The 18839-nt window shown below is 39.6% G+C and overlaps 1 protein-coding gene across 3 annotated transcripts in view; it reads left to right on the plus strand.

Annotated features, from left to right (window-relative positions):
- Positions 1-265: 265 nt before the first annotated feature.
- The window catches only part of rnf145a (ring finger protein 145a), an 86050-nt gene continuing 67476 nt past the window's right edge, over positions 266-18839 (plus strand). Inside the window, exons 1-2 of one of the 3 annotated variants that reach the window (XM_069898990.1) lie at positions 268-766; positions 14411-14519. In XM_069898990.1, coding sequence (XP_069755091.1) covers positions 565-766; positions 14411-14519 — 311 coding nt within the window. In that variant the 5' untranslated portion in view covers positions 268-564. Of the gene's footprint in view, positions 767-14410; positions 14520-18839 lie in introns of those variants that run through there. The other 2 variants (XM_069898991.1, XM_069898992.1) reach the window with 2 other exon arrangements.

Genomic DNA, 18839 nt, shown 5'->3' on the forward strand with positions numbered 1-18839 from the left:
ACAGCATTTGCATGAAAAAGAACAGGAAATAAACGAACTGGTCGGTGACCGCTCCGAAATGATCGGCGGCGGCGGGAAGAGCGTGAATCAGCAGAGCAGTGGAGGAGCCGAGGCTGGAATGGGACAGGACACCGCGTTGGTGCGCGATCCCAGCTGAACCCCGGGGAGGAGACGGCGCTCCCGCCAGCAGCCGGTCACGCCAGCGGTTTCCCCAGGCGCGCCCCCGCCTCCCACAGTGCGCCTGCGCGCTGCGCCGGACGGGATAATGGCGGCCGGTTGACGGGTGTTTTTCCCTCCTCCCTCCCCCCCCCCCACCTCCTCCCTCCTTTCTCTTTCCCCGCCTTGGTGCGTTGTTTCTTTCCGGTCGTTGAAAGAAACCGAAGCCGCGTTAAACGAACAAAAGGGGGCCGGGGAAGGCGCTGAGGCAGAGAATCGGGAGGCGAGGAGCTCGGGTATGTCCCAGGAGCCGGGCGCCCGCTTTTGTGTTCCCGTGAAGTGACCGAGACAGACGGCCAGGGCTGTGAGGCCGCCCGCAGCCCCCCCCCCCCCCCCCCCCGAGCCTCCATGGCCGGCCTGGCGATGATCATGAACGGCGTGAGGGAGAAGCTGGAGGCGATTCTGAACGTGGCCCTGCGGGTGCCCAGTATCATGGTGTTGGAGATGCTGTACCGGTGGGACGTGAGCTCCTTCTTCCAGCAGATCCAGGCCCGCAACAACAACCTGCTCTTCCAGTCCAAGTACCTGGCGCTCAACCTTCACTACGTCGGTGAGTCCATTGTACTCGCGTATCGGGCAGGAGCCCCTCCACTTATCTCAAGTTTTAACATCCCGCTCCCTTTTGGGGGTGGGGGGCACGTAGATCGAACACAGCTTCAGAATTGAAGGGTGTCCACTTAGAACAGAGACGCGGAGGAATTTCTTTAGCCACAGGTTTGGGTTGGGTTGGGGGGAGTTTGAATCTGTGGAATTTGTTACCGCGGACGGTTACACCCAAGCGGTGTACTGTATGTCAGGCAGAGATTGATAGGTTCTTGATGAGCCAGGGCATCAAAGGTGGTGGGGCTGAGTGGGTAAATGGGATCAACTCATGATTAAATGGCAGGGCTGACCTGTTTTTGCTTCTAAAAGTCCAGTCGTCGAACACTGCATCTCATTTCCCCTTTCCACTCTCCCCGCCCCCAGTCTTCCTCCTGAAAGAGATTGCCTGATTACAGTTTCGTATTGTGCAGTTAACCCTGACTTTGCGTTTCAGATGACAAAATAAAAGCAGCTGAGGACTCCTTGCAGATTCCTTTGCCCTGCCATCATCCAAATACTGTAACTTGTGTTGCCACATCATTTTATGGTTTGGTTCATGACTTTGAAGATGTAAAATGCCATCTTAAACTCCAAGGATGTGTGCTAGTACATTTAATTATTTTATGACCTGCATCTGGAAGCCAGATTTTAAGGTGTATGTTGAAAAGGATTATGTGTTGGTGTTTCTGTAACATATCAATAAAATGGGCAAGTAATTATTTGAGTCAGAAATCAAATATCCTTGCTGGATCTCTAAACAGATGATCAAGTATCTACTTCAAGTGTACATGTCAAGAAAATCCAGATTTGATGTTTTTACCATGATTAGCAATATTCAACAGCTGCTTAAACTGAAATATCAATTATTGGCTCTTTACAGAAGTTTGGTGAAGCATAAATCAATCTTGAGACTCAACTTAGTTGAATAAAGTGATAAAATGCAAGGTTTGTGGAGAAGTTTCAGCAAAGTTATGAAGAGGAGAAAATGCATGAACAGACTTGTGGGGGAGGAGGAGCCAACATGTGGTTTAATTGGATGAAAATTCCAAACAGGTGACAGAAAGTGAATTTTTTTCTTATTGTAATGGAAACAAAGAAATTGAGGGAATATATTCTCACTGGAGAAAGTGAAAGCATTTGGGAAGGATTTGAGTGAAGAATGTGCACTTAAACCTGCAGATATGAAGCCAAAGAATGCAAAGCATTCTGAAAAATGAGCTGTATGCCATTGAGACAATTTCATGTTTCTACTCCTGAGCCCTAATTTATGCCCTGTGTACAGCCTGCGTTGTCATAATTTGCATGATTGGCTACCTTTGGTGACATTTGTTTTCTAAGAGCCATTTGTGTAAAGGGCTAGAGAATTCTTGTCGTTTTGGAATCTTAATTCCAGCAACTGGTCAAGGGAGAAAAATGCTGAAAAGGTAGATGAACATTTTTTTTCTTGGTTGTTATTTCTGCTACTTATGTGGCCACTTGAGGTGCTTTTAGTATTGAGAGTAAAGTAGATGAAAAAGCTTTAATAGCTAACTAAAGAGGAAGAAATCAACAGTGAACAAAGGCAGAGGCAGGGAAAATTAAAATGTGAATAACAAAATGATAGAGACATGAATTTTAAACTTGGTAATTGCCTCTACAATAAAAGTATATTTTAAAGATAATGATGACCAAGTATTTATTTTGGATAAGGAAATGGTCTAGTGATACTAAAATATAACCTCTTACTGGGCCTGGTAGGCACATTTTAAAATCCTCATGGTAGCCAGTAGAGAGTAGCTACACTGATTTTTAAAATGTTTTTGACATATTGGAGGTCAACAAATCTAAACCATTTCAGGAGGAAAGTACCATGGATTAATTAATCAGATCCCAGGAGAAGGGGAAAATGTGGAAACTACTGGTGCAAAGCAAATGTTGCTTGTGTCATGCATTTCAATAGTGTATAAAAAAGGACAAATGGATGTAATGAATAGGGACTTTTTTAAAGCAGTTAAGTGGAAAAAAGGTAATTAAAGAAAAAAGTGTGTTTGGAAGGGCAATGCCAAGGCAGCCATCATCTCATTGAATGGTGAAACAGACTGGATGAGCCAGACACCCAACTATTGCTCTTGTTTCTTGTGTGTCTGGGGGTTGTAGTTATGGCAGAAAACATTTGGAATGGAGCATTAATTTAAAGGTTTGCAGACAACAAACATGGCCACTTGAACCTCGGCTATTATGACTTAAAATTTATGACGGTGAAATGGATTGTGTGTAAACTATCACCCAAAGTGAGAAAGCTTAGTACCTAAGCAAGGAAATGGTGTACTAAGATGACAGAGCTACAAGTTAAATGGTTGAGGACAGGGCTGATCAAATATAATGAGGAGGATTGTGAGGATATCGAATTGGTTTTTAAAAAAAACATTTTTTAAAGTGAGGGTGAGAAATATTGATGTTCAGTGGAGTCTTGTTTCACTGGACACCTCACAAAGTTAATGTTCAGGCAATAGCTCATGGAGGTACCCATTTATCATAGACATCTCACTTCTGCACCTACTTTTTTCCTGGAGAAGTTGTATCCAGTGTTCATCAGTGCAATCTTGATGTTTCTGTACTAGTGAAAAGGAAAAGCTTAAATGATTTGGTTTGTGCTTTATTTTTTGATTTTCATTCAGTATTTCAGGATTTTTTAAATTGGTAACTCATTTTAAAAAAAGAAAAAAAAACATGATTTAAGAATAGGCAAAGAGATTGGAAAACAAAAGCATGGAAGCTTTGCATTGGATATCTCAATCAAAATTAATTACTGAAGATGCTGTAAAGCATACCCTCTGACAGTCCCTGCAAGCTGTAAAATGTGGAGCAGTTTACATTTCTCAGTGAACATAGAACATTGTTGAAGTTCAACACTGCCTTCTGAGGAAATAAATGTTTGGAGACTGCAAATCTGACACAATGAAAATTAGATTGTCACATTGTACAATGTTCATGTGCACCAAAATTCCTACTTATTGCAGGGAACAGATACTTGTGAAGAAAAACTAATAAAGAAATTGAATTAAATTAAAAGAGACAGTAAAAACATGATACATAGATAATAAATATGTACTGTAATCCTTGTGCAAAACAAGTGCAATAGTGCTCACAATCCTTTTGTGTTGTTGGAGCAGTCTTTAATTAGTGTATTAAGGGGAGGTTCAGGAGTCTGATAGCTATTGAAAATAAACTGTTCTTGAACTTGCAGTTGCTGGTCCCAATATGTGAATGAAATGTCTGCTAACCAAAATCTAACATTTTTGCATATTAAAGGAAAATCAATGAGAATTGGTTAAGGGTACCCAAGGATAAGTCTGGGAACTTCTCGGGTGATACGGTGAGCAGGAAGGAAAGGAAAGTAATTTTGGTTGGTTCACTGTGTAGTATATGAATGCATAAAATATTAATTTCTACTCGGATAATCCAAAAGCATTCAAAGTTGAAACAAAAGTGTTCAAAGCTGTCTATGAAGTTGAGACTGATGCATATTAACAACACTGCAAACTGGACAAATACATTTCTGAATATCCAAAGTTTTTTGACCCATTGAAGTTAGATAAGAATCTCTTAAATGCATTTCTCATAAGATAAAGTTTCTTTAACCTGTGAATTTGACCACTATATCATCAATTATTTAGTTGGTGGTTGTGAAAAAAATATTTGTGGAATATTGGCTTCTGTGACCAAGCTATCTCCAAAAATAAAGTGAAAATTTATATTTTATATTATTATCCTACAGAATTCTTCAATTTATTGTATGCTCAGACTGAAGGAGTTTTCTTGATATGAGTCTTGAGCAGCAAGTTTATCTTGAATCAGCGACATAAAAAGGCTCTCTCACTTGTGAGTCTAGTCAGCCATTCAGTAAGGTCAACACTGATCTAATTTGTGAGCTGAGTTTTTCCATGAATCTTTACATCCCTTAGTTTATCCAGAATCTGTCTGTCTTTGGTTTAAAATATTCAAAGAATTTGCTTCTGAATGAGAGGCTTGTTTTCCTCTTCACTGCTTGATTTAATTTTAAAAGAACTGGCAAGTTGCAGAGCCTCACAGGAGAGGGATCTTATAAATTGCAAGCCAAGCCCATCTAACCAATGTGCAGTACACAAAAGTGCTTGGAGAAACTGCAACACTTGTGTTCTGCACAAGACCCCCAGCATATTCTTGTATCTAACCAATTCCAAGTATCAATCTGATTTTTTTTCTGAAATAATTTCAGTGCACTTGCACAAATATGAAGATGAATATTTATTATTGATCTATCTTGAGTATTTATTGTCTTTTTCAGATCCAATTAAATTTACTGTTAGTTTTTTTTTTAAAAAGTACCTGAACCTGTTTGGCCGCAGCAAGTAAGAATTTTGGTGCATGTGTATTGTGAAATGTATAGTATATGAAAAATCTCTTATCAATGATCAATATTCAACATACTTGTCCAGATATGAACTCATCAATATCTGATACAATTTGTTGGCCTTTTTAAATATAATACCTGCAGACAAGCCTTTTTGCAAATCCTGCGCTTGGGCACCCAGATTCCTTCACATCAGAGCTCTGCAATATATTGCCATTATGATTATATGCATATTTTACTGCATGAATTGGGAATATTATATTTTCCCACAAAATATTTATTTTATCAGCTCCTTGTCTACTCATTTAATGTATCTTTAGGCTCCTTTGTTGCAACTTGTTTTCCAGTGTTTTGGTCATACCATTTTGATGCGTTCATCCAAGTAATATATGAAAATAGTGAAAAATTGAAGTCCTCTGCAGTGATCCAAGTGGCATATAACAGCATGCCAATCAGGAAAGGCTTATTCTGTCATTTCTGCTGGCCATCTTTTATTTTCCTCATTAATCTTTTGGACACCTTGCTTCCTGGAAATCAAAATATAATAAACTGTATCTGTCCATTGCCACATCATTTTATGGTTTGGTTCATCTTCTAAGAGTCCATCCAATACATTAGTAACTTTGTTGACTTTTCCAGAATATTTGTTGTTTTAAGGTCTTCAACAATGGCTGTGACTCATTTATTATCTATTTTAAGCTATTTGCCTGCAGTTTCTTGTTTTCTGCCTCACCAGAGTTTTAAATAAAAGGGTTACTTTAGCTTTATTTTTGCAGCAATGGATCTTCCCCAATGATTACTGAATTTTGGAAAATTAAAATCCATGCATCAACAAATGCCTTAACCACTAAGGATCAACAGGATTCAGGAATTTGTCAGTCCATAGTTTCAGTAAATGCTTGGTAGACCAGGCTGGTGATATGTAATTTTCCTTGGTTCACCTCCTTTTCAACTTCCAATCAGTCTACATTTATATTGGATACAGCTTTCATCCAACTGAGTTGAGAATCATAAATGGCGCAGAAGAACACCATTTAACCTTTGCGGCTTAACATTTTTAGCACAGTCCCATCAGTTCTGCCTTCCCTCTTTTTATTGTAGCCCTGAAATTATCCATTAAGTGTCTTGCTGTGAGTGAGGAAATGGTTTTGGTAGGTCTCAAAGGCAAGGACACTGGACGCAGTTTTGGAAGGGAAGTATTTAATTTACAGAAGGCAAGTGCGGGAAATGGTAAACAGATGCAACACACACACTCTGAACTGGTACATACAATAATCAAGGAAAAATCACCATCTTGCCCCACCATCCCTTGACTTAGTGTAAACACAACTCTATGCTACAAGGGATGCTAATTAAATGCTCCAAACCCTTTTAACAGTGCACATCTTACCAACAGTTTCTCCAGTACCCTTCCACGTTTCTTGGCCTGGAGTGAAGCAGGGCAGTCCTAAGATGGCAAAGAGGGTCCAGCCCAGGTCATTAGCAATGAAAAAATGGCTTGGTGCTAGGAGGGTTAATCCAATTACAACAGCGATGTCCCAAGGCCAAATACAGGCAGGGTGGAGAGTCCAGACCAGGTAATTTACATGGATCCAATGGCAAGGTGTGCACTAATGGCTGGGGTGGAACCAAACCTTGATTGGCAGCTGGTGTGTCCTCTGACTAAGTAGGGAGCAGTGCTGTTAAGTGACAGCCACAACCCTTCCCAGTACATGCCTATCCTGTTTTCTTTTGCAATTCTGGTGGATTTCATTTCTGCCATTTTAAAAGGCAGTAATTTTGAGATAATTGCCAATCTCTAAATCATCCCCCCTTACCTAAAGTGTGTATTTTACTCATTACTTTGAACATGTTAGCCAAACAACCATCCATTGAATAGCAAAGCAAGTGCCACAACTAAACTTTACCCTGTGACACTTTTCTGAATTTCAGAAGGCTTTTGAGGAGTGCAATTGATATTACCCCTAATGATAAATGTCTTGTAAATTAAGAGTAGCATTGTAGAAGAATTGAAGGAAGTTAAAAAGTGGGAAATCTCTAAAATGCATATATTTTAATGCTAGGAGTATTGTAAGGAAGGTGGATGAGCTGAAGGTATGGATTGACACTTGGAAGTATGACATGGTAACGATTAGTGAAACATGGTTACAGGAGGGATGTGACTGGCAGCTAAATATTCCTGGATTTAGTTGCTTTAGGTGTGATAGAACCGGGAGGGGGGGCAAGAGGGGGTGGGGTTCAACTAGTTGTTAGAGAAAATATTACAGTGGTGCTTAGGTGCGATAGAACAGAAGGCTCGTCCAGGGAGGCTATTTGGGTGGAATGGGAAATGGGAAGTTACAATTATAGGGGTGTATTATAGACCACCGAATGGGGAACACGAATTAGAGGAACAAATTAGTAGGGAGACAGCAGATATTTGTAATAAGCACAGGATAGTGATTGTGGGGGATTTAAATTTTCCGAATATTGATTGGGAAACCTGTTCTGTGAAAGGGCTGGGGATGGGTTGGACTTTGTAAAATGTGTGCAGGATAACTTTTTACATCAATACGTGGAGGTACCAACTAGAGAGGGAGCTGTGTTGGATTTACTGTTGGGGAGTGAGATGGGTCAGGTGACAGATATGTGTTGGGGAGCACTTTGGGTCCAGTGATCATAGTGCCATTAGCTTCAAGATGATTATGGAAAAGGATAGGTCTGGGCCCAGAGTTGAGGTTTTTGAGTGGGGAAAAGCTAGGTTTGAGGAGATGCAAAAAGATTTACAAGGGGTGGATTGGGACAATTTGTTTTCTGGGAAGGATGTATTAGAGAAATGGAGATCTTTTAAAGGAGAGGTTTTAAGAGTATAAAATCTTTATATACCTGTTAGGTTGAAAGGTAAGGTCAAAAGTTTGAGAGAGCCATGGTTCTCAAGGGATATTGGAAACTTGGTTCAAAAAAAAGAGGGAGTACTACAATAAATATAAGAAACGGGAAAAAAGATGTTTGGGTACTATATTGAATGTAAAGAGAATCTTAAGAAAGAAATTAGAAGAGCTAAAAGAAGATATGAGGTGGCTATTGCAAGCAGGGTGAAAATAAATCCAAAGGGTTTCTACAAATGTGTAAATAGCAAAAGGAAATAGAGATAAAATTGGTCCAATAGAGAATCAGAAAGGACAAATGTGTGTGGAGGTCTTGAACAATTTCGTTTCCTCAGCATTTACTGAGGAGAAGGATATTGAACTGTGCAGGGTAAAGGAAGCAAAGGGGGTATATATGGAGACTATAGTGATTAAGAAAGAGGTAGTACTGGAGCTTTTGAAACATATAAAGATGGATAAATCTCCAGGTCCTGACAGGATTTTCCCTAGGACCTTGAGAGAAGTTAGTGAGGAAATAGCGGAGTCTCTGGCTGTCATTAGAGATGGGTATAGTGCTGGAGGATTGGCATGTTGTGCATGTGGTTCCTTCGTTTAAAAAGGGTTCGAGGAGCAAGCCTAGCAATTATCGGCCTGTAAGTTTGACGTCTGTGGTGGGTAAATTGATGGAAAGTGTTGTTAGAGATAGTGTATATATAAGTATATGGAGGGACAGGGTCTGATCAGGAACACTCAACACGGATTTGTGCATGGAAGTCGCGTTTGACCAATCTTGTTGAATTTTTTGAAGAGGTGACTAGGAATGTTGATGAGGGTAGAGCAGTGGATGTTGTCTATATGGATTTCAGTAAAGCCTTCGATAAGGTTCCGCATGGGAGGTTAGTTAGGAAGGCTAAGGCCTTGGGTATTAATTTGGAGATGGTCAAATGGATTCAACAGTGGCTGGAAGGAAGGTGCCAGAGACTAGTAGTAGATAATTGTCAGGATGGAGGCCGGTGACAAGTGGTGTACCTCAGGGTTCTGAATTGGGACCATTGCTGTTTGTCATATATATTAATGATCTGGAGGATGGGGCAGTAAATTGGATTAGTAAATATGCAGATGATACTAAAATAGGGGGAATTGTGGATGATGAAGAGGGTTTTCAAAGATTGCAGAGGGATTTAAACTGCTTAGAGGAGTGGGCAGAAAGATGGCAGATGGAGTTTAATGCTGATAAGTGTGAGGTGCTTCATTTTGGAAAGAATAATCAAAGCAAGACATGAGTGGTAAATGGGAGGGCATTGAAGAATGCAGTGGAGCAGAAAGATCTAGGAATAACAGTGCATTGTTCCCTGAAGGTAGGAGCGCATGCGGATAGGGTGGTGAAGAAGGCCTTTAGTATGCTTGTTTATATAAATCAGTGCATAGAATATATGAGTTGGGAAGTAATGATGAAACTGTACAAGGCATTGGTGATGCCAAATTTAGAGTACTGTGTGCAGTTCTGGTCACCGGTTTATAGGAAGGATATTTACAAGATAGAAAGAGTGTAGAGAAGATTTACAAAAATGTTGCCTGGGTTTCAGCATCTGGAATACAAGGAGATTGAACAAATTAGGTCTTTATTCCTTGGAACATAGAAGGCTGAGAGGGGATTTGATAGAGGTGTTTAAGATAATGAGAGGGATAGAGTTGATGTGGAAAGGCTTTTCCCATTTAGAGTTGTAGAGATGGATACAAGAGCTCATGGGTTGATAGTTGACGGGCAAAGGTTTAGGAGTAACACGAGGGGGAACTTTACTCAGAGAGTGGTTACTGTGTGGAATAGACTTCTGGGAAAGTTGGTGGTGCCGGGTCAATTTTGTCATTTAAGAAAGGGTTGGATAAGTATATGGATGGGAGGGGAATGGAGGGATATGGGCAGAGTGCTGGTAAGTGGGATTAGAGGAGGGTACTTGGATCAGTGTGGACGAGAAGGGCCAAATTGGTCTGGTAATATGGTTATATATGATAACAAATGACTGGAGCCATAAAGAATTTTAAGAATGCAGGGTCTAAAAGCAAGGATAAAGTGACCATAGCACTGTAAATTTGTGTATTGACATGGGCTGTCAGGTTTCTTCCTTGCCTTTGTAGCCTATTGAGTGCAGCAGATTTGATGAATGATGCACGATATATAAAGAATTTTTGTTTGAATAAAATTTGAAATCTACTGAAGCATGGTACTTGAAAATTAGGGGCATAATTTCATTGCTATATTTTGTATTTCTGATTTTTTTAAAAAGTCTCTTGTGAAAGGAGATGGAGAGAACACCATCACAGCTTGGTGACCAATAAAGAGAGAGATAAATGAGAAGAGAGCAGGAGTTGAAAAGTAAATGGAATCAAATGGTTTCCTATATTCAAATCAGATTTGATAGGCCTACTTCTACTCCAATATATTGGTGATCTCTCCATTCTTTCAATTGTCTCATCAGGATTTTCTGTAATACAGGGGTCCCCAACGTACATCCAAATTCAGTTCTGACCGATCGGTCGGATCTTGAAATGGACGAAAATCAGTCATATATTACTCCGGGCCTGGGCTCACCTTCCCCATCTCGAAGACTGGGTCTGCTACTGACTTCGTGTCCTGAAAATAGAACACATTCAGTGTCTCAGTGCCCTCCTGGTCTATGGCCGCCGCCACGTTGGTCCGTTAAAATAAACAGCCCCTGGATCCCTGAGTCCTGATGTGTAATTTTTATATTTACATATTTTTAAATTTTTTTAATTTATAGTTTTTTTTGGTAGTGTGTATGGTAGGCTGTAGGTAGGGGACCACCTGTACAAAACTTTGTTTCCCACGAAATCTCACATTATAAGTGGAGATGATTTATTTTACACTCAACAGTACTGCGAGTAAAAGTGCTGCTGGTTGACAATGGGGATCACTTGAGGGATTTGCTTTGGAAACTGATAGAGCAATCTCTTAAGTGAGCAGCAGTTACATTTGGAGATTCAAGCAATTGCGGATGCTTACAACCTTCCAAGTTTCAGTAAACTTGTAAAAGAGAAGTTAGGATAGTTGAGTGATGTAAGTCACTACATATAACATGGTTAGGTTTACAACTTGGACTTTAACTTGCTGGTCTTGTTTCAGATAGCTTGTGGATGAACAACATGGAAAACATGGGGGGAGAGGGTGGGGACAACAGTGATGGGAAATGCTAGACAACAGAATTAACCCACTCACTAAAAACACTGCCATATTAGCAGTTCATGTACCAAGAAATGAGAGTTGGAAAATAAAACTGTAGTAATGAGAGCTTGTTGTCATATCTTCTTTGGCTTGGCTTCGCGGACAAAGATTTATGGAGGGGTAAAGTCCACGTCAGCTGCAGGCTCGTTTGTGGCTGACAAGTCCGATGCGGGACAGGCAGACACGGTTGCAAGGGAAAATTGGTTGGTTGGGGTTGGGTGTTGGGTTTTTCTTCCTTTGTCTTTTGACAGTGAGGTGGGCTCTTTGGTCTTCTTCAAAGGAGGTTGCTGCCCGCCAAACTGTGAGGCACCAAGATGCACGGTTTGAGACGATATCAGCCCACTGGTGGTGGTCAATGAGAGCTTGTTGTCATATACAGCTTGTGAAATATACAGGTGCATTAAAATTGCTGTGGCCATACGCTGGTATGTAATATCACCAACTACAATAGTGTGGATTAAATTACCACAATTTCCAAGAAAGTTAAAGAAATGATAAATATTAAAGGATAGATAGATAAATACACAAAGTTACAGTTAATGCATTTTTAAAAAAAAAGTTTCAATCATGCAGGCAGAGCTTTTAATGGTCCCGTGCGAGTTTATGGTTAGAAAAGTGAGAACCTGATAGTTTGTTAGATAAAATCTGTTCTTGAACCAAAAGGTGCTTGAATTCAGGCTTGTATGCCTTCTGCCTGAAGGTAGTAGCAATGAGAAACTGTGACCAGGATGTAGGGGTGCTTCAGGATGTTGGCTGCTTTCTTGAGGCAATATCTCACATAGATTCATTCAATGGACAGAAATTCAATCCCTGTGATGGATGCCTAGTTTGGCACTTTCTGGATTTCTGGGCACTCAAATCATGAAACCAGACCATGATTCAACCAGTCAGCATACTTTTTATGGTTCACTTGCTGAAGTTGGTTGCAGTATTCAATAACCTGCCAAATCTCCTCAGTCTGTATAGAAAGTTGAGGCATTGGTGTACATTCTTTGTAGTTGCTTCTGTGCTGGCAAAGGGAGAGGTCCTCTGATATATTGACTCCCAGGAGCTAATGTTCTCCACTGGTGTTCTGTTAATGAAGATTTTTTTTCCACATTTTGTTTATTTAATTCTTCCCCCTACCTACCCCACTACAAATTTTATTTCTGATCTCTAACTTTTGTGTAATTATTTGTGAATTCAGAAGGGGGAGGGGTAGATTTTAGTAGTTTTTGGGTATTTGTCAGTCTTTACTGAAAGTATTTGGTTTGTCTTTGTAACGCCTTTGTATTATAGCAGTTGTTCAAGCTAAATAAAGATATCTATGATAGCATTGACTGAAATGGAAGTATGAAGTACAAGTTATTTTTATACCTGTACTTCATTTTCAGTCTGTGCTATCATGATTGGATCATGAATGCAATATTTATTTGAAAATGCTATTGCAAAACTCATTTGGTGTTATTGGGGCAAAATTAGTACAAGGTTTGCAGGTTTCATGGACTGCGATTTCTGAACTGGTCATATGTGCCAATTAGATGGAAATCTAATATTCTCAGTGTTGTTGCAACAGAATTTTTTTTTCTTTCAGATTTCTAATATTTTCTGTTTTTAATCTTAGATTTCCAGAATTTAGTGTTATTTTGATTTCCTGTGCAGTCATATTACACAAGTATACGCAAGGAACACTCCCATCTTGTCCCTCAAGCCTGCTCTGGCATTCAGTGTAATTGTGTCTCATCTATCCAAGGCCTCAATTCCACTTCTGTGCCTATTCGCCATGGCTTTCAATTCTGGTCCTGCTAAAATGTGTCTATTTCCTGAAATAGCTCCAACTCTGCAGAGCAGTATTTTCCAGAGATTTACCTCTATTGTGAGAAGACATTCCTGCACATCTGTTTCAAATGATCACACCCTTCACATCTTGTCTCATCATTCAAGTTTCTCCCACTAGTGGATACATTTTAACATCTACCCTATCATCTCCCCACTGGAGCCTCTGTTTCTTGAGTACTCCCTCGTTCTTCTAAACATCAAAGAACACAATTTTTTTTAGGTGGAAAAAAAGTCTGCAGATGCTATGATTGCATTTAATACTAAATGTGCTGGAGAAACTCAGCAGGTGCCCCCCAGCATCCATAGGAGATAGATATATAACCAATTGTTTAAAGTATGAATAAAAGGCTGGGTCAACGGGAAGAATGGGTGGTGGTGGTGGGGGTAACAGACTAACAGACCAAAGTTATCAATTGGATGTGATAGAAGGACAGGAGAGAGGAAAGGTGAGAATTGATTTGGGGGGTGGGCTTGTTTTTGCCTCTGTAAAAGAGAGAGAAAGGAAAGTTATATAACCAGTGCTTCTAATCTGAACCTTTTGTTAAGGTATAAGCAAAAAGCAGACCGGCACCTGAATAAAAAGGTGGGGGTAGGAGGGAAGAAGTCTTGTGCACTGCCAAAATGAGATCACCTGGAAATTGGAGGAACCACACGTACTCTATCTGGGCACTCTCCAACCAGATGGCATTAACATCAACTCCAGTTTCCATTTACAGCCCCCTCCCCCATCAATTTTCAGTTTTTTCTCTCCTGCCTTCTTATATCATGTCCACTTATGAGCTGTTCGCCTGTCCTCCTGCTCTTTCTCCCTTCTTTCCTCGCCTCCCCCAAGTTTTTTATACAGGCGCCAGCCTGCTTTTAGCTCATACTTAAGAAGGGCCCAGGCCCGAAACATTGGATGCTGTGAGACCTGCTGAGTTGCTCCAGCACTTTTGTATATTAACAGGTTTTTAAAAAACTGTTTAGCTTTTTTTTTTAACTGCTACACCCACTCTCATTGAGGAATTAGCTTCGAATACTAGTCACTGCTTTCTTAAAAAAGGGACCAAGAAGTATTGTACTCCAGACGTAGCCTCATGAACATCCTGTTCAATTGCAGCATTTCTAAACTTCAACCCTTTGCAGAGAAGGCCAATATGCCATTTACCTTCCTTGCTATTTGCAGCACCTACTCGCTATGAGTGGTTCGTGCGCAAGAGCACTCAGGTTTGTGCAAACTCAGATCATGCTGTGGCTCTCCATCCAAGTTCAAGTTCCTTTTACCAAAATGCATATTCATGCACTTTGGTGCATGGCTGTTATTCACACCATTAAATAATTTTCTTTGTCTTTCAGGATATATAATAAGTCTCGTGCTTCTAACCTTGCCTCGGCAGCACTTAGTCCAGCTGTATTTGTACGTTTTGACTGCACTACTTCTGTATGCTGGTCATCAAATTTCCAGGTAAGGCTTATTAAGAAATTTATTGCTTGCAAAGAATTTAAATAGGATGTATTCAATGTTTGACATTGATTTGTTTGTTCTGATATCTGGTTTTAACTGACTGAATGGATGACTTGCCTGATAGAAACTGTTCCTCAGCATTTCATGAGTTGTTTTGAATGCTGACAATTATTGGGGAAATACAAGGTAAAAGGTATCAATACAAAAGGACAAATTATCTGTAGTTTGTACAGGAGCCTTGGTTGAATCTATGGCTTGAGTTAATTAGTAAACTTCAAACGATCTATTAGTCACCCAAAATGGTGTTCTATATTGTTTCCCAGCTTGGTCTTAATGTTGACAACTGAAACCTCAGGTTTTTTTTATTGTTATGCATAGTGAGTTAAATGTTGAGCTTCCTCTTGTAAATTTGGTCATCTAAAACTTGGTCTAAACTACCAACAATGTAGTCATTCATTTGTATTAAGCTTGGCAATCTGTAGTTCCTGTTGAGCATTGCCTCAGCTCAAACATCTTGATTCTACCCATCGCTGAAATTTCTTGCAATGCAATAACTTTTTGATATCCTGAAATCGGATATAGCATTATTGGGGGCTGTGCCTTCAGCTCCCACGACATTAAGATCTGAAACATAAACTGAATTTTCGGCAGGTAAGGCTTTGTCTCTGAAGCAAGAAAAAGTTGTAATTCACAGGGATATCTTGTATAACATGGTTAAAACATTCCAAAAAAGTGCAGTGTTATGGAAAACTCCACTGTTCAAAGCATTCTTACAATATACGTTCCAGTCCAATAATTATTTATTCTTTTACCTAGAACCCTTATGCAAACATGTGCATAAAATATTTAAAAGGTATATAGAAAAAGGAAAAATAACAAAGATATTTTTCCAAAATAATAACTTTCGTCAGCATTAAAAAAAATGTGCTCATCTTTGTAGCCTCCTTGGTCGATCACTTCTTTTAGTTCAGTCGGAAAGCTTGCAGCTGCATCATTATCAGCCCTTGCAGATTTGCCTGTAATTTGAACAGGATGGAGCCTCATGCAAATTTTTTTTTGAAGTTGTAAAACCAGCCACAACTTGCTGAAAAAGTTTTCCCTTCATTTCCATTTTCTTTTAATGCTCAATAGAGACTTGTTGCTTTAGCTTGAATTGCTTTTGACTTGATGGAATTCTTTTCTGGTTGCAATCTTCAATCCACATCATTAAAAGGTGTTCCATATTTTCCATTGCAAAATTTCTATCTAGCAATCACTTTAGTCATATAGGATGCTGTTGCCATTCCAAGTTCTTCAATTTTATCTTTATTCTTGATTAGAATTTGAACAGAAGATTTATTCATGCCTTGCTCTTGTGCCTTTTTAGCAAATGATGCACCATCTTCATGTTGCTCAATAATTTCCAGTTTCTTTTCCAAAGTTAGCCATTTATGCTTATTACATGTATCACCTTCACCGCATTTCCTTTTTTTTCCACTGCTCTTGTTTGTAAAGGTAAACTTCTATGCAACACAATTAAAATATTATAGAGCAGCCATGACCTTTCTGCTCAGTGTAGAGCGATACTGAAATCAGTAAAGCAATAATGAAGTTGAATGAACGTAGCGAGCATTGTTGTTGACGTGTTAAATTTTGCCACTGTTGATAATGCAATATTAATAAAATTTAACCATTTTTGGTTATTACTACAGTATATTAAAATAAATCACATTATATCAAAACCAGCGCTGTTCAAAACAGTGTTATACAAGGTATCTCTGTACCCTTTTTTAAAATTGAGAATTCTCTTCCAAATCCAGCTTTATTATTTTGAAAATTCTGCATAAATGAAAATTGTTCCATCTGAATGTTTTTTTTTCTGCTTTTGTATTTGCTATTTTTGGTGGTTTAACTTTGATTGTGAAGTTCCTCTTCAAGTTTCTGTTCCTGTGTTTTGTTTTTATTCCTCTTCCTGTTTCCTTGTGGATACAATTGAATGAAATTAGCAAGGTGATGCTTTCAGTTTTGAAAACTATCTTATTTTTCTTTTTGCCCCAAATGTAGGTCTGAAATCAAATTAACAATAGATTTCTATTGCAGCTTTTACGAGTGTGTCCTGACCAAGGGTGTTATAGCCAATAGTACGCTTGTTGTGCTGTAGGAATAATGGCAGTCAAAAATGCTTTGAGAGGCTGGTCATGACCAAGATTAACACATACCAAAGAAAAGCCTGGACCCACAGCAAACACAATATTGCTGGCTCTCCATTCATCTCTGGATCACCTTGAAAACAGCAACTTGTACATACAGCTGTTCTTCATTGACAACACCGTTATTCCCTCAGTGCTGCTCAATAAGCTACAAACTCTGCGCCTCTGCACCACTCCCCATCCCCACAAATGGATCCTTGACTTCCTCATTGGAGGACTAGTCAGTACGAATTGGAAACAATGTCTCCTCCAACAGAGGTGCACCTCAAGGATGCGGGCTTAGCTCACTTTTCTATTCCTTATACACCCATGACTGTACGGCCAGGCACAATGCCAATGCCATCTACAAGTTTGCCAATGACACCACAGTTGTCGGCAGCATCACAAACAGCAATGAGGAAGCAGACAGGATGGAGATAGATCAGCTCATTGAATGGTGTAACAATAACAACCTTGTGCTCAACATCAGAAAAACCAGGGAGATAATTGTGGACTTCAGGAGGAAGTTGGGGGAGCACAACCCAGCCCACATAGAGGGCACAGTAGGGGAGAGGGTCAAGAACATTTGATTCCTGGGTGTCAATATCTCAGAGGATCTGTCCTGGAGCCTCCACATTGATGCAATCACAAAGAAGACTTGTCAGTGGCTATACTTTGTGAAGTGTGAGGCAGTTCGGTATGTCACTGAAGGTTCTCGTAAAAATTCTACAAGTGTATTGTGGAGAGCATTCTCACTGGTTGCATCACTACCTGGTGTGGAGGTGCCAACTCTCCAGACAAGAATAAACTCCAGAGGGTTGTTAACTCAGACTGCAACATCACAGGCACCAGACTTCACTCCATCAAGAACACCTACACGAGTCGGTGTCTTAAAAAAGAATCCTCTATCCTCAAAGACCCCCACCACCCAGGCCAGGCCCTCTTCACTCTGCTACCATCGGGAAGGAGGTACAGGAGCCTAAAGTCGAGCACTCAGCGGCACAGGGACAGTTTCTTCTCTGCTGCCATCAGATTCCTGAACAATCAATGAACCAAGGACTCTGCCTTATTCTTTGTGCCCTATTATTGTTATTTTTTTAATATATTGTTGCAAGATGGTTATGTACGTTTGCCCGACAATACTGCCGCAAAACACCAAATTTCATGACTTGCTCATGACCATAGATTCTGATTCTGAATAACCTGCTCATGCATTTATTGTACCAGTATTTATTGTCTAACCATTTGATGCTGCAGATAATTGAGTGAAATGGATGTCATCACTGATTATTACTTTTTTGGTTTGATTTGCTTTATTTTCAAAAATATACAATGGTCTGGAATGTCATGTCTTTGATATAATGGAAATATAGGAGCTTTGTTTTTATGAATAGAATGAAACTCATTTTTAGCAGTTGGATGCATGTAGGTTGTGTGGCAAAGTATATTATTTAAGTAGTTTTATAAATCTGGTTTGTATTTCAAAAGAATACGGCTGAAAACTGGTATCAATGATTAGATTTTGTGAAGAAAAATTAAACATTTTTTAAAAGATCTTTGACAAGAAGGATTACATTCTGAAATCAAGGATTTCACTGTTCCAACCAAAATGTTTAAAGTAGTGGATGGATCTTAAATAATTTGCCAGAGGAAACCAATGGGTAACCACAAAGAAACACTTGGAGGGATCTAGTGGAGTTGATCTAGACATGGATAGGTCACAAAAAAGGCAAAATTTTCTTTTGGGCAGTGAGTCCTAAGGATCTGTCTTGGAATCTTTTTAATTTGGTTTTTTTGTATAACCCATACAATAAACATCTGACATTTGCTGATAAAGCTAAATTCTGGTGCATAGTGCGTTTTGAGATCATTTGAGGGAAACAGGAGGTCAGTATATGAAGGAAAATGCAGGTCAAAATGAAGAATATGGAATCCTTTGTTAATTTTTGAAGTATTAGAAAATGATGTGAAAATTCTTGTTAATCACTTTCATTCATTCGAATAAATGATTGACCATAAGAAAATAAGAAATTGGAATAGGGGTCAACCATCAGACATGTCAAGACTGGTCTGCCGCACATGATTGATCTGCTGGTGCTCAGCTTCACCTTCCTGCTCTTTCCCCAAAACCCTGAAGCCCCCTCCTGTGCAA

The sequence above is a fragment of the Narcine bancroftii genome, chromosome 9 (genome assembly GCF_036971445.1).
Source record: "Narcine bancroftii isolate sNarBan1 chromosome 9, sNarBan1.hap1, whole genome shotgun sequence".
In the NCBI taxonomy this organism is placed as follows: Eukaryota; Metazoa; Chordata; class Chondrichthyes; order Torpediniformes; family Narcinidae; genus Narcine; species Narcine bancroftii.